Source organism: Sinohyriopsis cumingii, chromosome 9 (genome assembly GCF_028554795.1).
Source record: "Sinohyriopsis cumingii isolate HCF-2022 chromosome 9, ASM2855479v2, whole genome shotgun sequence".
Lineage (NCBI taxonomy): Eukaryota > Metazoa > Mollusca > Bivalvia > Unionida > Unionidae > Sinohyriopsis > Sinohyriopsis cumingii.
The window spans coordinates 108,159,204-108,180,916 of record NC_142969.1 but is presented as its reverse complement, the minus strand read 5'-3'; the positions used below and the strand labels follow the sequence as shown (position 1 = coordinate 108,180,916).

General features: G+C 33.3%; 1 protein-coding gene across 7 annotated transcripts in view; it reads right to left on the bottom strand.

Moving 5' to 3' along the window:
* The window catches only part of LOC149792444 (uncharacterized), an 84,044-nt gene that overhangs the window by 61,789 nt on the left and 542 nt on the right, over window positions 1–21,713 (bottom strand). For all 7 annotated transcript variants that reach the window (XR_016423562.1, XR_016423561.1, XR_016423564.1 and 4 more), the window contains exon 2: window positions 18,480–18,528. Coding sequence is in view for 2 of the 7 variants with exons in the window: in XM_089971022.1 (XP_089827148.1) it covers window positions 18,480–18,508 (29 nt within the window). In the remaining 5 variants the exon portion in view is untranslated. The remainder of the gene's footprint in view (window positions 1–18,479; window positions 18,529–21,713) is intronic.

The following is a 21,713-nucleotide window of genomic DNA, read 5'->3' as shown; positions in this document are numbered from 1 at the left end:
AGTAATAGTGGCCATATCTGACATATTTTTTGTAAGTGGCCATATCTGACATATTTTAGTAATAGTGGCCATATCTGACATATTTTAGTAACAGTGGCCATATCTGACATATTTTAGTAATAGTAGCCATATCTGACATATTTTAGTAATAGTGGCCATATCTGACATATTTTAGTAATAGTGGCCATATGTGACATATTTTTAGTATTAGTGGCCATATCTGACATATTTTAGTAATAGTGGCCATATCTGACATATTTTTAGTAATAGTGGCCATATCTGACATATTTTAGTAATAGTGGCCATATTTGACATTTTTTAGCAATAGTGGCCATATTTGACATTTTTTAGTAATAGTGGTCATATCTGACATATTTTTAGTAATAGTGGCCATATCTGACATATTTTAGTAATAGTGGCCATATCTGACATATTTTAGTAATAGTGGCCATATCTGACATATTTTAGAAATAGTGGCCATATCTGACATTTTTTAGCAATAGTGGCCATATTTGACATATTTTAGTAATAGTGGCCATATCTGACATATTTTTAGTAATAGTGGCCATATCTGACATATTTTAGCAATGGCCATACTTGACATTTTGTAGCAATAGTGGCCATATTTGACATATTTTAGTAATAGTGGCCATATCTGACATTTTTTAGCAATAGTGGCCATATTTGACATATTTTAGTAATAGTGGCCATATCTGACATATTTTTAGTAATAGTGGCCATATCTGACATATTTTAGCAATGGCCATACTTGACATTTTGTAGCAATAGTGGCCATATTTGACATATTTTAGTAATAGTGGCCATATCTGACATTTTTTAGCAATAGTGGCCATATCTGACATGTTTTAGTAATAGTGGCCATATCTGACATATTTTTAGTAATAGTGGCCATATCTGACATATTTTAGTAATAGTGGCTATATCTGACATTTTTTAGCAATAGTGGCCATATCTGACATATTTTAGTAATAGTGGCAATATCTGACATATTTTTAGTAATAGTGGCCATATTTGACATATTTTAGTAATAGTGGCCATATTTGACATTTTTTAGCAATAGTGGCCATATTTGACATATTTTAGTAATAGTGGCCATATCTGACATTTGTTAGCAATAGTGGCCATATCTGACATATTTTAGTAAAAGTGGCCATATCTGATATTTTTTAGCAATAGTGGCCATATCTGACATTTTTTAGCAATAGTGACCATATTTGCCATTTTTTTAGTAATAGTGGCCATATTTGATATTTTTAGCAATAGTGGCCATATTTGACATTTTTTAGTAATAGTGGCCATATCTGACATATTTTAGTAATAGTGGCCATATCTGACATATTTTAGTAATAGTGGCCATATCTGACATATTTTTAGTAATAGTGGCCATATCTGACATATTTTAGTAATAGTGGCCATATCTGACATATTTTTAGTAATAGTGGCCATATCTGATATATTTTAGTAATAGTGGCCATATCTGACATTTTTTAGCAATAGTGGCCATATTTGACATATTTTAGTAATGTGGCCATATCTGACATATTTTAGTAATAGTGGCCATATCTGACATTTTTTAGCAATAGTGGCCATATTTGACATATTTTAGTAATAGTGGCCATATCTGACATATTTTTAGTAATAGTGGCCATATCTGACATATTTTAGTAATAGTGGCCATATCTGACATTTTTTAGCAATAGTGGCCATATTTGACATATTTTAGTAATAGTGGCCATATCTGACATATTTTTAGTAATAGTGGCCATATCTGACATATTTTAGTAATGGCCATATTTGACATATTTTTAGTAATAGTGGCCATATCTGACATTTTTTAGTAATAGTGGCCATATCTGACATATTTTAGTAATAGTGGCCATATCTGACATTTTTTAGCAATAGTGGCCATATTTGACATATTTTAGTAATAGTGGCCATATCTGACATATTTTAGTAATAGTGGCCATATCTGACATTTTTTAGCAATAGTGGCCATATTTGACACTTTTTTAGTAATAGTGGCCATATTTGACATTTTTAGCAATAGTGGCCATATTTGACATTTTTTAGTAATAGTGGCCATATCTGACATTTTTAGCAACAGTGGCCATATCTGACATATTTTAGAAATAGTGGCCATATCTGACATATTTTAGTAATAGTGGCCATATCTGACATATTTTAGTAATAGTGGCCATATCTGACATATTTTTAGTAATAGTGGCCATATCTGACATATTTTAGTAATAGTGGCCATATGTGACATATTTTTAGTAATAGTGGCCATATCTGACATATTTTAGTAATAGTGGCCATATCTGACATATTTTTAGTAATAGTGGCCATATCTGACATATTTTAGTAATAGTGGCCATATTTGACATTTTTTAGCAATAGTGGCCATATTTGACATATTTTAGTAATAGTGGCCATATCTGACATTTGTTAGCAATAGTGGCTATATCTGACATATATTAGTAAAAGTGGCCATATCTGATATTTTTTAGCAATAGTGGCCATATCTGACATTTTTTAGCAATAGTGACCACATTTGCCATTTTTTTTAGTAATAGTGGCCATATTTGACATTTCTAGCAATAGTGGCCATATTTGACATTTTTTAGTAATAGTGGCCATATCTGACATATTTTTAGTAATAGTGGCCATATCTGACATTTTAGTAATAGTGGCCATATCTGACACATTTTAGTAATAGTGGCCATATCTGACATATTTTTAGTAATAGTGGCCATATCTGACACATTTTAGTAATAGTGGCCATATCTGACATATTTTTAGTAATGGTGGCCATATCTGACATATTTTAGTAATAGTGGCCATATCTGACATATTTTTAGTAATAGTGGCCATATCTGACATATTTTAGTAATAGTGGCCATATCTGACATTTTTTAGCAATACTGGTCATATCTGACATATTTTTAGTAATAGTGGCCATATCTGACATATTTTAGTAATGGCCATATTTGACATTTTTTAGTAATAGTGGCCATATCTGACATATTTTTAGCAATAGTGGCCATATTTGACATTTTTTAGTAATAGTGGCCATATCTGAAATTTTTTAGTAATAGTGGCCATATCTGAAATTTTTTAGTAATAGTGGCCATATCTGACATTTTTTAGTAATAGTGGCCATATCTGACATATTTTAGTAATAGTGGCCATATCTGACATATTTTTAGTAATAGTGACCATATGTGACATATTTTAGTAATAGTGGCCATATCTGACATCTTTTAGCAGTAGTGGCCATATTTGACATATTTTAGTAATAGTGGCCATATCTGACATATTTTTAGTAATAGTGGCCATATCTGACATATTTTAGTAATAGTGGCCATATCTGACATTTTTTAGCAATAGTGGCCATATTCGACACTTTTTTAGTAATAGTGGCCATATTTGATATTTTTAGCAATAGTGGCCATATTTGACATTTTTTAGTAATAGTGGCCATATCTGACATATTTTTTGTAAGTGGCCATATCTGACATATTTTAGTAATAGTGGCCATATCTGACATATTTTAGTAACAGTGGCCATATCTGACATATTTTAGTAATAGTAGCCATATCTGACATATTTTAGTAATAGTGGCCATATCTGACATATTTTAGTAATAGTGGCCATATGTGACATATTTTTAGTATTAGTGGCCATATCTGACATATTTTAGTAATAGTGGCCATATCTGACATATTTTTAGTAATAGTGGCCATATCTGACATATTTTAGTAATAGTGGCCATATTTGACATTTTTTAGCAATAGTGGCCATATTTGACATTTTTTAGTAATAGTGGTCATATCTGACATATTTTTAGTAATAGTGGCCATATCTGACATATTTTAGTAATAGTGGCCATATCTGACATATTTTAGTAATAGTGGCCATATCTGACATATTTTAGAAATAGTGGCCATATCTGACATTTTTTAGCAATAGTGGCCATATTTGACATATTTTAGTAATAGTGGCCATATCTGACATATTTTTAGTAATAGTGGCCATATCTGACATATTTTAGCAATGGCCATACTTGACATTTTGTAGCAATAGTGGCCATATTTGACATATTTTAGTAATAGTGGCCATATCTGACATTTTTTAGCAATAGTGGCCATATTTGACATATTTTAGTAATAGTGGCCATATCTGACATATTTTTAGTAATAGTGGCCATATCTGACATATTTTAGCAATGGCCATACTTGACATTTTGTAGCAATAGTGGCCATATTTGACATATTTTAGTAATAGTGGCCATATCTGACATTTTTTAGCAATAGTGGCCATATCTGACATGTTTTAGTAATAGTGGCCATATCTGACATATTTTTAGTAATAGTGGCCATATCTGACATATTTTAGTAATAGTGGCTATATCTGACATTTTTTAGCAATAGTGGCCATATCTGACATATTTTAGTAATAGTGGCAATATCTGACATATTTTTAGTAATAGTGGCCATATTTGACATATTTTAGTAATAGTGGCCATATTTGACATTTTTTAGCAATAGTGGCCATATTTGACATATTTTAGTAATAGTGGCCATATCTGACATTTGTTAGCAATAGTGGCCATATCTGACATATTTTAGTAAAAGTGGCCATATCTGATATTTTTTAGCAATAGTGGCCATATCTGACATTTTTTAGCAATAGTGACCATATTTGCCATTTTTTTAGTAATAGTGGCCATATTTGATATTTTTAGCAATAGTGGCCATATTTGACATTTTTTAGTAATAGTGGCCATATCTGACATATTTTAGTAATAGTGGCCATATCTGACATATTTTAGTAATAGTGGCCATATCTGACATATTTTTAGTAATAGTGGCCATATCTGACATATTTTAGTAATAGTGGCCATATCTGACATATTTTTAGTAATAGTGGCCATATCTGATATATTTTAGTAATAGTGGCCATATCTGACATTTTTTAGCAATAGTGGCCATATTTGACATATTTTAGTAATGTGGCCATATCTGACATATTTTAGTAATAGTGGCCATATCTGACATTTTTTAGCAATAGTGGCCATATTTGACATATTTTAGTAATAGTGGCCATATCTGACATATTTTTAGTAATAGTGGCCATATCTGACATATTTTAGTAATAGTGGCCATATCTGACATTTTTTAGCAATAGTGGCCATATTTGACATATTTTAGTAATAGTGGCCATATCTGACATATTTTTAGTAATAGTGGCCATATCTGACATATTTTAGTAATGGCCATATTTGACATATTTTTAGTAATAGTGGCCATATCTGACATTTTTTAGTAATAGTGGCCATATCTGACATATTTTAGTAATAGTGGCCATATCTGACATTTTTTAGCAATAGTGGCCATATTTGACATATTTTAGTAATAGTGGCCATATCTGACATATTTTAGTAATAGTGGCCATATCTGACATTTTTTAGCAATAGTGGCCATATTTGACACTTTTTTAGTAATAGTGGCCATATTTGACATTTTTAGCAATAGTGGCCATATTTGACATTTTTTAGTAATAGTGGCCATATCTGACATTTTTAGCAACAGTGGCCATATCTGACATATTTTAGTAATAGTGGCCATATCTGACATATTTTAGTAATAGTGGCCATATCTGACATATTTTTAGTAATAGTGGCCATATCTGACATATTTTAGTAATAGTGGCCATATGTGACATATTTTTAGTAATAGTGGCCATATCTGACATATTTTAGTAATAGTGGCCATATCTGACATATTTTTAGTAATAGTGGCCATATCTGACATATTTTAGTAATAGTGGCCATATTTGACATTTTTTAGCAATAGTGGCCATATTTGACATATTTTAGTAATAGTGGCCATATCTGACATTTGTTAGCAATAGTGGCTATATCTGACATATATTAGTAAAAGTGGCCATATCTGATATTTTTTAGCAATAGTGGCCATATCTGACATTTTTTAGCAATAGTGACCACATTTGCCATTTTTTTTAGTAATAGTGGCCATATTTGACATTTCTAGCAATAGTGGCCATATTTGACATTTTTTAGTAATAGTGGCCATATCTGACATATTTTTAGTAATAGTGGCCATATCTGACATTTTAGTAATAGTGGCCATATCTGACACATTTTAGTAATAGTGGCCATATCTGACATATTTTTAGTAATAGTGGCCATATCTGACACATTTTAGTAATAGTGGCCATATCTGACATATTTTTAGTAATGGTGGCCATATCTGACATATTTTAGTAATAGTGGCCATATCTGACATATTTTTAGTAATAGTGGCCATATCTGACATATTTTAGTAATAGTGGCCATATCTGACATTTTTTAGCAATACTGGTCATATCTGACATATTTTTAGTAATAGTGGCCATATCTGACATATTTTAGTAATGGCCATATTTGACATTTTTTAGCAATAGTGGCCATATTTGACATATTTTAGTAATAGTGGCCATATCTGACATTTTTTAGCAATAGTGGCCATACTGACATATTTTAGCAATAGTGGCCATATCTGACATATTTTAGTAATAGTGGCCATATCTGACATATTTTTAGTAATAGTGGCCATATCTGACATATTTCAGTAATAGTGGCCATATCTGACATATTTTAATAATAGTGGCCATATGTGACATATTTTTAGTAATAGTGGCCATATCTGACATATTTTAGTAATAGTGGCCATATGTGACATATTTTTAGTAATAGTGGCCATATCTGACATATTTTAGTAATAGTGGCCATATCTGACATATTTTTAGTAATAGTGGCCATATCTGAAATTTTTTAGCAATAGTGGCCATATCTGACATATTTTAGTAATAGTGGCCATATCTGACAATTTTTAGCAATAGTGGCCATATCTGACATATTTTAGTAATAGTGGCCATATCTGATATTTTTTAGCAATAGTGGCCATATCTGACATATTTTTAGTAATTTGACAGCAGATTCACATCATTATTGAAAATTTGAAACATCCTCTTGCTAGAATGCTTTCCATCAAATTTGATCTTATATATGTGTATGCATGTATGTATGCATGCATGCATGTATGTATGTATGTATGTATGTATGTATGCATGCATGCAGGTATGTATGTATGTATGCATGTATGTATGTTGGTAGGTAGGCATGTAGGTAGGTAGGTATGTGTGTGTGTGTAAATCTGAACAATGGCATGAATGTGTGTGTGTGTGTGTGTGTGTGTGTGTGTGTGTATGTATGTATGTATGCATGCACTTTAATGACATATCAGTAATATCATGACTATAAAATGAACACTGCGGTATTCACTTATCAGTATTGAAAGTAAGATACATCCTTCCATTATTTGTCAAATTTCATCTTATAACTATGCTATTCACAGTGTCTTCAAGGGGAGATAACTTGACAACAAAACTAAAGTAACCCAGTCCCAAACTACATGTAACAGCAGAAACATACTGAAACAAACTATGGTGGCAGGGTCCTGTTTCGTAAATTGGCCCCTGGCAAATTTCTTAATGTAAGGCTATGGTGTGACTTTTTCAGCTATTATTGTTTACCATTTAAAGATATGGATATATTTGTGAACTAGATGTTTTGGGCTTGTGTTGTTGTTGAAAATGATGTCAGGTAGGTACATCTTCCATATTTACTCTGCAATATGTTGACAGTGAAATACCAGTAGTCGGCTAGGAAGAAGAACTAGCCTCCCATACCAGTAAACACATGGGTTTGGTGCAAGTAGAAAATCTCAAAAACTGCTTGGATGACAGCTATTTTCAGTTGCATCAGCCTGTGTAGTACACACTGTTTTGCAGAACAGTCATCTAGGAAAAAGGCTTGGGTTTGCACTGCAAGCATCACATGGTGTAAACAATGACCTTCGGACACGAAAATTGCAAGTATAAATTTGGCGTTGGAGTGCATAAACTTCTTCTGCTATGAGCTGACATTGACGTCTTTGGTTAAGTGGATAATATTCTTTATGCTTTCTTTTAATATATCCAAAAAATATGGACCTTTTTGAGCTCACTCGTGTATTTGATTTTTGTTATGATTTTTTTAATACTAATTGCAGCATTACATTTGTACATAAAAACTGGCCCCTACTCCCTATGCTACTTAAATAGTGAGAGAAAAGGGAAATAAATGCAAGATAACTTGTGATATTTTTGACAGGTCATTCCAGTAATTTTTGGCAGCAGGAAATAATGAAAGAATTACACGGTCATCAGCAAGGAATGAAATATGCTATTGTTACAATCACAGCTGAAAAAGGGTGAAAAGTCAGATCTGTTTCACACCAAAAACACTGAGTAATATTCAGAGTAATAACCACAATTATCACATTCTATACTACTAATTAATAGTATGAAATCTGCATTATCACATTCTATACTAGTAATTTGTAGCATGAAAACTGCATTATCACATTCTATACTACTAATTAATAGTATAAAAACTGCATTATCACATTCTATACTACTAATTAATAGCATGAAATCTGCATTATCACATTCTATACTAGTAATTCATAGCATGAAAACTGCATTATCACATTCTATACTACTAATTAATAGCATGAAATCTGCATTATCACATTCTATACTAGTAATTCATAGCATGAAAACTGCATTATCACATTCTATACTACTAATTAATAGTATAAAAACTGCATTATCACATTCTATACTAATGCATCATGAATTAACCACATTATCACATTCTATACTACTAATTAATAGTATAAAAACTGCATTATCACATTCTATACTAATGCATCATGAATTAACCACATTATCACATTCTATACTACTAATTAATAGTATGAAAACTGCATTATCACATTCTATACTACTAATTAATAGTATAAAAACTGCATTATCACATTCTATACTAATGCATCATGAATTAACCACATTATCACATTCTATACTACTAATTAATAGTATGAAAACTGCATTATCACATTCTATAATAATACATCATTATCACATTCTATACTAATGCATCATGAATTAACCATGAGTAGTGGGATAACTGCATTATCACATTCTTTACTAATGCATCATGAATTAACCACATTATTACATTAGTCTAATGAGAAGTGTGATAACTGCAATATCACATTCTTTACTAATGCATCATGAATTAACCACATTATCACATCATATACTAATGAGTAATGTGATAACAACATTATCACATTCTATTCTAATGAGTAGTGTGCTAATTGCATTATGTCTAACAAAATAATTATGACTACAATGTGTCTCATTATATATGGAATAAATCAATCTTGGGTTCAAATATCTTCACTTCAAATCAACCACTTGAAAACTGATACAGTGCAAAATATTGTGGTGATAAAGACATTATTACGTTATATTCTAATAAGAAGTGTGATAACTGCATTATCACATTCTTTACTTATGCATCATGAATTAACCACATTATCACATTCTATACTAATGAGAAATGTGATACTATATTATCACATTCTATCCTTATGAGCAGTGGTAAAATAGATTGCTTCAAGAAAGGCCACAAAGCTAGTAAACAAAGGTGTATGTGTGGGGTAATAACTATAAATGTCACAAGCTTGTCTAATTACTAATTTATAGCAGGCACAGATCGCCTCAAAATGTTAGAAGAAATGTCACACTCTAATCTTACAGCAGGGAAAGTAACCATCATAATTGTAGCACACTTTACAGGTACTAGTCACAGAAATGAAGAAAAAAAACAAAAAAAAAACCAACAAGGATTGTTGCATGAATCACAGAATGACAGTCAAGGGAGATAACTACTAGGATTGGTAACAAAGATAAATCCATAAAAATGGTATTACCACATCTTATCACATGGATCCAAAAATGTCACACTCTTCACTACTTAATAACACGGATATAGAAATGTCACACTCTTCACTACTTAATAACACGGATATAGAAATGTCACACTCTTCACTACTTAATAACATGGATACAGAAATGTCACACTCTTCACTACTTACTCCTCTGTCACAACAGCTGTGGGCATTTCAGCATTCTCTGTGGGTCTGAGACAATGTAACATTAGATGCAAGTTGTCCTACATGTGTAGACCTAAACCATTTTTTTAATTATCTTTGATTCAATGGCCACTGGTTAAAATACCAAAAGATAGATCAAATTGTTTTTTCAGGCGTAAAAGAAGAATTTGTTGCTGATTTTGCCAATCTTTTTATAAATGATCTTTCGGACAACTAACATTTCTATATTGTATGTGATTTGTAATCTAATTCTTAGTCCTTTCCAAATTAGTAGGCAGTATCTAATTAAGCACATTGTGACTTTACTAGTCACTAAGAAATACTTATCGTTTCAATGTGTGAATTCAAGCTTTGTATGTAGACCAGAGTTCAAATTCCATTTTCTACTTTCCATAAATGTCTTATAGTTCTTCCCTTCATTTCCTACTTGAAAATAATATTTAAGAAGTGCAGCTAGCAACAAAAACTTTTTACTTTATTAATATTTGCAGAATAGTTCAAATATCACATTTCTAAACAAAATGCTGACTTTAAGCTCCCAAAAATATTAAATTAATAATAATTAAGTTACACGTACCAAGAAACCATAAAATGCAATGCAGTATGAACAATACATGTGTTGATATATTTATTTTCTACAAGTATTAGTAATACTGCAAAACGTCTAACAAAATAATTATGACTACAATGTGTCTCATTATATATGGAATAAATCAATCTTGGGTTCAAATATCTTCACTTCAAATCAACCACTTGAAAACAAATACAGTGCAAAATATTGTGGTGATAAAGACATTATTAAATTTGGTGGCATATAATTTGCACTATACAGCAGTATGTGGCAAGGAAATATACATGAAAATAAATTAAATAAAAATCATGCAATCTCCCAAAAACTCAACTTCTCAGAACTGCATGTTCTAAAATTATGTTTTATACTTTTCCTTGGAGGAAAATTTACTTTTTTGGGGTGGGTGGGTGAAACTAATGTGAATTATACCTACCTGTTGCTATTGCACAGCTGGTACCTTTCTTGGTCAAAGTACCCTGACTGTATCACAAGAATTTATCCTCCCATTAGGGTGAACCATAGGATTCCAGAACACTGGATCACCTCTGGGAAACCCTGGACTTCATAAGGTCATGCATATTCCCTTCCTTCATTTCTAAAGAGCATCCTAATTTAGTGGGACATCAGTGTGGGGTGGGAGAAGAAAATCTGGCAATAGCAACAGGCAAGTGTTAAATCTTTAAAATTAGTTTTACTCTACCCAAAAACTACATTTCAATATTAGTTGTACCATAACTGTTGCAACTGCATAGTTGAATTTGTTTGGGTTTTTTTTGGTGGGGGAGGTTCACAATCCCAAAACTGGTTAATAAAAAAAACTGATGGAAGTAATGCTAACCCTCCTTAAACTGCTGAATGGAATCTGCCTGGGCCACCTTCCAAGTGATAATGGTTGGGCCCAAGGAGAAGATGCCTTTGCAGTGATTGGCTAAGGATCGAAGGTAAAAGGAGGAGAAAGTAGTGCGAGTGCCAAAATGTGGCTTTCATTACATCCTCTAAAAGTGAATGAATTAGACAGGCCTAGAAGATAGCAAAGGCTCAAACCTCATGGGCTGTAATTCTCATGAATGATAGGTATGGGGAGGACAAGAGGTTTCCTTCCCTTTCATTGCTGCCAATTCAAATCCTAACTGGATATAATGGAATATTTTAGTCATCCCCAGTATTGCTGGGACTGCAGATTTTAAACGGGAGTGGAGCAACTGATGGAAGATGCTCTTTGCTATAAATAAAACTGGTTGGCAAAGGAGAGAAACTGACTCATTATTCCCACTGAATCTGCTACATGGCTGCTCTATGGATAGGTAATGAAGCTAGCGCCATCATCTCACTGATGCATTGACAAGCAAGAAGACTGTTTTGTGGGTAAGGTTCTCGAAGAAAGCTTCACCCAAAGGCTCACATGGGGGTTTATTATGAGACAACATGACAAAGGAAAGAGTCCATTTAGGCATTATAGAGTGAGACACTGGACTTTGCAGCTCAAGATATCTGATCAGGTCTGCTATGTGGGAGTATATCCCAATAGCGGTGCCATTTGAAAATCTGAGATTGCTGGAAAGAGCTGTTTGATAGCCCTTAATAGTAGACATTGAACATTGTTTCTCTTGAAAGGAAAAGAAGAAAATCAGACATTGCACTCACAGAAGGACAATTAGAAATTACACATTTTCCACTACACCATTCACAAAAGATTCTTCACTGGGCATAATACACCTTAGATGTTGATTGTCTCCTTGATTTGATGCACTTTGCAACTTTGAACGAAAATGTTTCTTGGCAGAGAGGTTGTTTAAGATGAGTCAAGCATGAAGGTGGTGAATGTGTGGGCTGCTGTGAATGAGCCCCTGTGCTGTAATAGGAGGTCCATTTTCTTAGGTAGTGTCCAGAAAGGGTCCATCAGCAGATCAAAAAGATCACTGAATCATGATCACTGGGGCCACTGGGAGCAATCAAAATGATCTGAACAGTAAAGTACCTACCTTTGTGTACCATTTGTGGGATCATTCTGAAAGGCTGGAATGTACAAGCAAATAGATGATACCACTTTATGCTGAAAGAGTCCCCCCAAGTCAGAACTAGGAGTCACCTATAGATTGGAGAAGTGACCATTTCAGAGGGGCAATCCAGTGTTTTGGAATCTTCTTGTTCACCCTAATGAGTGGATGAATTCTTGTCATACAGTGTAGGTATTCTCCATGCAGAGACATACCAGCTATACAACGGCAACATGTGTAGTATTACTGATATTAAAGTTTCTTTCTACATGGTGTATCTCTAACAAAGGATTTTAAGATAATGTCGTTAGCGAAAATCTAGATTTGATCCGTCGCTAGAGATCCATTGATGATGCATGCTATGCAGAATCCAAGTGTTAATGAGGACTTCTATTTGTGTTTTTGTTAATGAGGACATCTATTTGTGTTTTTGTTAATGAGGACAGCTATTTGTGTTTTTGTTAATGAGGACATCTATTTGTGTTTCTGTTAATGAGGACATATATTTGTGTTTTTTTTAAATGAGGAGATATATTTGTGTTTTTGTTAATGAGGACATCTATTTGTGTTTTTATTAATGAGGACACATATTTGTGTTTTTTGTTAATGAGGATATATATATGTGTTTTTGTTAATGAGGATATATATATGTGTTTTTGTTAATGAGGACATCTATTTGTGTTTTTTGTTAATGAGGACATCTATTTGTGTTTTTGTTAATGATGTCATCTATTTGTGTTTTTGTTAATGAGGACATCTATTTGTTTTTTGTTAATGAGGACATCTATTTGCATTTTTTGTTATAGAGGACATCTATTTGTGTTTTTGTTAATGAGGACATCTATTTGTGTTATTTGATAATGAAGACATCTATTTGTGTTTTTTGTTAATGAGGACATCTATTTTTATATTTTATTTTTCTATACAGATTTTGAAGTCAAAGACAGCTTCCTTTCCCATGTTTTTAGAATTGTATACATGTATATTAGGCACATTGTGCAGGTTGAAAATTATAGCATATCTGGTGCACTTAAGAAATTCAACATAAAATTTCAGCAAATTTTGAGAATCCGACCTTTAACCAAACAAACAAACATTTTCCCAAGTGGAGACTTTTGATTAACACTTTGGACCACTTTTCTTCCATGATTAGGTAAAAAGAGTTAATTTAAATGAGAACTGGATAATTTTAAAAAGAATATTATAAAAATGTTTTGTTATAAAAATATATCACTGAGTTATTAGTTTCAAATTTTCTATAAAAACCATTCTTATGGAATGTGATGACTGGGTATTATACAATGTAGTCGATCTGATTCAAAAACTGTCATTCATATAAGGTAGAAGTCAAACTAAAATATCTGAACACGTTTAATATCTGAACATGTTTAACGTCTGAACATGTTTAATATCTGAACACATTTAATATCTGAACACGTTCTGGCTCAGTCTAGACAAAATTATTAGTGCTAAACATTTTTGTGACTAATTTGCCTAATCAGTTAATTTAACAGTTGGAATAATAACCAAGTATACAGTATCCATTTACCCATGTTTCAGAGTGATCAGAATTGGTTAATCTAATTTCAGCAGTTGTGAGTTGACATGAGTTCTGGTTCAATGAATGGTAAAATGAAAGTGAAAAATACCAGTAGGAACAGTTGGGTACTATTTCTATACTAGTAGGGATAGTCGGGTACTATTTCTAATATACTGGTAGGAACAGTGGGGTACATTTCTAATATACTGGTAGGGAATCAGTCAAGAACTATTTCTAATATACTGGTAGGAACAGTTGGGTACTATTTCTAATATACTGGTAGGAACAGTTGGGTACTATTTCTAATATACTGGTAGGGACAGTCAAGAACTATTTCTAATATACTGGTAGGAACAGTTGGGTACTATTTCTAATATACTGGTAGGAACAGTCCACTATTTATTCTAATATACTGGTAGGAACAGTCCAGTACTATTTCTATACTGGTATGAACAGTCAGGTACTATTTCTAATATATTAGTAGGAACAGTCAATTACTATTTCCAATATACTTACATTTCTTCTTCCCTAAGAAAGATAATTTTTTCCTGTTAATTATACCTTGCTAAACAAACATAATGAAAACTTATTACATGTACATACACTTTCATAGTGAAAACAGTACATGTACGTGCACTTTGATAGTGAAAACAGTACATGTACATACACTCCGGAACATCATCATTTAGTTAAGCTGTTTGTCACAGAATTAGGCAAAGAAATAACTTGGTTTTGTCTTAAAACTATTCGACTATTTCGCGTTGTACATGCGTACAATGTTATCTAGGGTGAATGTGTTTTTCCAGGTAAGCGACTGTATTAACATGTACCTAGCCACAGAGATTACTTGTGATGAGGTAACATGACTAACATGATATGCACTGGTATTCTATCCTGACTTGTACTCACTCTCCTATGGATTTAAGTAAGACCGATTTCTAAAACCACACTGGTCGTTTTTGGATCACGTCAAGGAGTGTACGCTCTCCATTGTTCTCCAGCCATAGGTGTAAGTGTTAAATTTACATTTTCATTTGATATGCAAAGCTTATTCGGTTTGTAATGTCTTATCGCATAATAATGTATTTATTACAACACAGATTTAAAGTATTATCATATATCTAGAGATTATACAGAAACTATTATTATGACCAATTTGGTTTTATTGCAGCTGACTGTGTTTGTAGCTGACTGTGTTTGAAGCTGATTCTGACTGTTATTGTAGCTGACTGTTATTGTAGCTGATTGTGACTGTCGCTGTGATTGTGTCTATGAAGTGTGACTGTCAATGTGACTGTGAATATGACTAGAGCGGTCTGAAGCTGTCCGAAGCCGTCTAAAGTTGCTTAGAGCTATCTGGAGTTTCCAGAACATTTAATGCTACGTGCTGTCGATACGTATGTATGTATGTACGTATGTAGACGTAGCAAATAAAAAAAAGTGCTGTATGCTGTCTGTACGTGTAACGTATGACTGTACTCGTGGTGGATTCATAAAGGGTGCGAGTGGTCGATAAGAGTGTGGGCCAACCCAAGGTATCGTGCGACTGTACAAGGGGTCTAGAAGCATACGTTTGGATCAGTCATTGTTCCATTGCATTTTTATATCCATAAGATTATTTTGAATCTTCGTTATATTCATAAGATTATTTTGAATCTTCGTTGTGTTCTTAAGATTATTTTGAATCTTAATAGAATTCATATTCGAGATTATGTGAATCTCTTATTGTGTAAAATACTGTTTGAAGCGTATGTGCAGTCCATGAGGTTTCTTGGATCTGTACTTCATACTGATTTAATATTTTTGATTTATTTTCGATGTATGAATGTTGTGAAGAGTGATTTGAGTAAATTGTATGTTGAAAGCGTGAGAGAATCATTGTATTTTCACATCATATATTTATCTTTATTAATTCATTCATAAATTTCCATCTTTCTCACATTGTGTTCGTCTTATTCATTTAGTGCAAGACCCACTCGGTGTCTATTCTGCGACACTGTTGTCTGGTTGTGTCATAAAATTACCATGTGCTTTGCTAATTTGTTTTAATTTGACAGTATTGGGCACAATATAATGTTAGTATTCCAGGCTATACAAAATTAAACCGACTGGAAATATATCAATTCATCTTGAAATTTGCACCTGTCAAGTTAATGGTACATGTAAAACACCTGCTATATTAAATGCCTGATTACCTGATAAATGAACATCCTCGTTAAACCGTAAATGAGCTCATTAATCTGAACTACAGTTTAATCTAATCATGTGTAATTCTCTAGCAAGATAACATCACCACACCACTATGGTCATAATGTACAAGGTTTGATGGCATCTGTGTATGCCATTCTCTTTATTTCCTTCTGCTTCCTTTTTCCAGATCCATGCTAACCTTATATTTACAGCCCAGTATAAAAAACCATGTATCCTGTATAGATATTTATGTATAACATGCATGTTTTCCTCTGCAGTAATCTCTGTGCAAAAATATCTACCGTATCATGTTTATCTGGCATCTGCTTTTAGTCTTCACCAAAATATTATCTCCTAACTCTTCCAAGTCGGGATGCGTGTGTGTGTGTGTGTGTGTGTGTGTGTGTGTGTACATGTAGTGTGTGTGTGTAGTGTGTACAAGCATACCTCTCAAGTCTCATTCACATAGCACGAAACATACATTTTCTGTAGAAATCTGGATCACATGTACATCCTAAATTGTCTGACACATTCTTCCCAAAAAATGTTTTATGTAATTTTAACTTTCTGATTTATAAGATTTTCTGGCAAATGCCCACACTTGTGCAACATGATTCCTAAAAACAGACTGATAAGTGATATGGCGTTTACTCCAAGTTAGGTTAACCTTTCCGCCATGGAATCCCCACTGGGCTTTGCCCAGGTCCGGGATAAGGGAACTACTGGTACTCCTGGGGATGATCTCACTTCTGAAATTAAGGACCTCTCTCTCTCTCTCTCTCTCTCTCTCTCTCTCTATATATATATATATATATATATATATATATATATATATATATATATATATATATATATGTGTGTGTGTGTGTGTGTGTGTGTGTGTGTGTGTGTGTACTTGCATAAACAAGATGCTAATGTCTAAAGCCGTGACTTGAAAGGCGAAGGAGAGAAAGCCAAGTTTTACAAGCAAGATGCCCTAGGCAAAGAAACATGATGCAAAGCAGACACTTTGGAGTTGGATAGAAAGTTTAAGGTCATCTTACTTCACAGTACCTGAAGAATCCCTCTCAAAACAAGTAAACATGTATAAAGTGAAACAAGTCTTAAACATCTACCAGAGAAATGGTAAAAGAGGTCTTAAACATCTACCTCTGAGAAATGGTAAGTCTTAAACATCTAACTCTTAGAAATGGCAAAAGAGGTCTTAAACATCTATCTCTTAGAAATGGCAAAGGAGGTCTTAAACATCTACCTCTTAGAAATGGCAAAGGAGGTCTTAAACATCTACCTCTTAGAAATGGTAAAAGAGGTCTTAAACATCTACCTCTTTGAAATGGCAAAAGAGGTCTTAAACACCTACCTCTGAGAAATGGTAAAAGAGGTCTCCAATGAAAGATGAGTTTAGGGAACACTCACAACCTCTACTTTTTTTCCTTCATCAATTAAGTTATAATTATATAATCCCACCTACATGTTTTTACCAAAACTATGTGGAATTTCTCTGTAAATTGCTTTCAGTTTTACTATAAACACTGAAAATTTCTACAAAATTTACATCAGCTGAGAATGAGAAGAGAGTCTGCCATTAAACTACAATATATTTATCTCATCTGTCTGGTTAAAATTTTGCTGAGTCAGCATGTTGCTGGTTCTTTCCAACTATACTGTGCCAACCCACATAGTTTCATATTTACATTTCAATGGACAGCATTAAAAGTGTATTAAAGACTCCAAGAAGCAATTGCTATTAATAAGTGCTAAATAACATGTTTTCTTTCTTAGGTTTGTCCATCTGGATAACCAAAGTGTAAATTTAGCATCCACATAACATGTCAAATGAACATCCACATAACATGTCAAATGAACATTTGGAGAATTATTATTAATCTTCCAAGTTTTAATGCCAAGCATTCATGCAGTAGAATGCAAAAAAACAACCTGAATATTTAAAATATCTTTGCTTGTAACAGCTGCATTTTATAAACAACTGAACAGCTATATCTAAATTGTATAAAGAATTACAAAATACATGTTATAATCCAATGTGAACATTTCTGAAATTATTATTTATAAAATTATGATATACTTACGTATGTGATGCACCTTCAGTGTCCGACATCTTGAGTCAGTTTACTTTGCCTAAGTTAGACAAATATGGAATAAGGCAATGAAAGCCTAAAATGACTGCTTAAAATATATGATCTGCCTTTATTAAATTATAAAAATTATCTATCAGCAATACCAAAAAAAACATATGTATATGAAACATCTATAATACATTTATTCTTAGTGATATATGTGAGCACACCAACCAAACTCATTATTCCACCTTTTGGCATTGATGTTGTTAAACTGGATAATTTGAAATCATTCAAATTATTATTGCATAGCCCCTGATGCAAAAATGTTTTAATAATAATAATAATAATGGATATATGGACATATACACTGTACCTACTGAGATAAATACTTTTTTAATTTACAGATTTTATTACATTTTGTGTATGAACATTGATATTTTTCTTTACATGTAGCATCATAGTCAGAATTGAAGTTACCTGCAGTCAATTAAACAACAGAAAGTTGTCACTGGAACTGAAGTTACCGGCAGTCAATTAAACAACAGAAAGTTGTCACTGAAACTGAAGTTACCAGCAGTCAATTAAACAACAGAAAGTTGTCACTGGAACTGAAGTTACCGGCAGTCAATTAAACAACAGGAAGTTGTTACTGAAACTGAAGTTACATGCAGTCATTTAACTGACAGTGGGTTGTCACTGAAAACTGAAGTTACCTGCAGTCAATTAACTGACAGAAACTTGTCAATGAAACTGAAGTGACCTTGAATCAATTAACAGATGTCATTGAAATTGAATATATACTCCAGATGAAAGTTGTGATTAATCCATTGATAAGGTTCACTGCAACTGCTATTTACAAAGATGGAGTAAGGTTCTTGCCAATTGCTATTTACAAAGATGGAGTAAGGTTCTTGCCAATTGCTATTTACAAAGATGGAGTAAGGTTCTTGCCAATTGCTATTTACAGAGATGGAGTAAGGTTCTTGCCAATTTCTGTTAAAAAAGATGGAAAAGGGTTCATGCAATGGCTGTTGAAAAAAGAGAATAATGTTTTTTGCAATGGTTGTTCAAAATGATGAATAGGGTTCTTTGCAATGGTTGTTCAAAATTATGGAATAAGGTTCTTTGCAATGGTTGTTCAAAATTATGGAATAAGGTTCTTTGCAATGGTTGTTCAAAATGATGAATAAGGTTCTTTGCAATGGTTGTTCAAAATGATGAATAAGGTTCTTTTCAATGGTTGTTCAAAGATGGAATAATGGCTGTTCAAAGATGGAATGGTGTGTGTGTGTGTGTGTGTGCGTGAATTGGATTTCTAATGTGGCCTTAATCATTTTCAGTTATATCACTACGATATCTACAGTGTGGCAGTTTATAGTGATGCATAGCACTGGGGCATCATGTCGCAGACATGTAGCATCATATCCCACCCAGTCACATTATCCTGACACCAAGCTGAGCAGTCCTAACACTAACCTCTTCATGCTGAACTCCATGCGAGGCATCTGTAGTACTATTTTTTATAAGTCTTTGGTATGACTTGGCCAGGATTTGAACCCAGGACCTCCTGCATCCAAGGGGATGCTATAACAACTTAGGCCACTGGAGTGGTCAAAGATGGAATGGACAACTAGAGACGTACAAGTAGTATAAAACATAAACAGTGGTTGTGGTGGTGGTAGTATGTATCGCTGCAGTATTAGAGAAGACTTGGTGGCATTTTATAAATATAAATATTATTTTATTTTATTATTATTTTATAAATATAAATATAAATGGTGGCATTTTATAAATAATAAATTCATTGTTACTACTGTCATTGATTACTGTACTGATATGAACACTTTGCAATTATTTTCCCATTCTTGCTCACCCATCCCACAACAAAAATAAAACAAGCAAACAATCTGTTCTTTTCACCAATTCCTATACCACTCTCTAAATAAGACAAGTTCTTTTGCCGAGTCCATTCTAGAAGTGAAAGGGGAGACAATCAGAACATCACTTAGTGTGTAATGCCAACTAACCAGCAGCATGTAACAGCAATAAATTGTACACTGGCCTGAAATGATGGAGGCAACAGACTTCAAAAGGATACTTGTAAGCTTAATATTGAAAATATGACTATATACCAGAGAGAAGCCATTACAGGTATATTTTAGTGAAACATACCTGTAGAGATACCAGCAGTGGAAAACTGCTTATTGATGAGTTTGTTCAAGTTGTGTGCTTCCCTTTTCTTGATCATGTAGGAACAGTGTTCAAATTTTAACAACTTAATTGTCATTGGATGTGGTGGCCAATGTAATTCACAGACCATTAGCACAGAAATATCTGCTCGTTCTGTCAAGTTAACATAGCGGGACCATGGTTAGTGGAGATGAGAACGTGGTGGATATTTGTAGGGTCAAAATAGAATTGAGATGCATGCGATCAAAGGACGTGGTGGACTCTAGGGAATTTCGTTAAATCTGAGAGAGTTATGTTATGATGTATTAATAGCCCCATGGTAACAATGATGTTACATTTTTTATTTGAAAATTACTCATACTTTATTACAGAAGGAGACTGCTCCAGTAGGTTAGTGATATGAGCACCTACCTTGGATGTGGGAGGTTGTGGGTTCAATTCCTGGCCGAGTCATACCAAAGACTTATAAAAATGGTACTAACAGCTGCCTTGCTTGGTGCTCAGCATTAAGAGGTTAGTGTAAGGACTGGTCAGCCTAGTGTCAGGATAATGTGACTGGGTGGGACATAATGCTACATGTTTGCGGCATGATGCCCCAGTGCTAGACATCACTGTAAACTGCCACACTGCAGACATCATAGTATTATGACTTAATTTTTTTTAAAGCTACGTTAAAAATCCACATCACACACATATTATTGTAGGATAAATTCAATAAAAGCTATGTGGTTTTGGACTTCTGTTCCAAGGTACAACTACTAAACCCTCGTGGCAAAGGTGCTCGACGCGAGCATGATGTTAAGAAAAGGAAAAAAACAATAATCTGCAGGAAAATATCATACAGGATGACAAAAATACCTTTGATTCCCCTCATGACCCGTTCTCACATAGGACCCTCTCTATCATACTATATAAGAGACATATTTTGGCTGGAGGGCAGTGGTGGTAAAATCTGGGTAGTGTCAAGATTGTTATAAATTCCCTCAATTATACGGTTTATACCCCCAAAATTTCAAAAGGATATATAAAAAGAGAACACATGAATTATGTGAA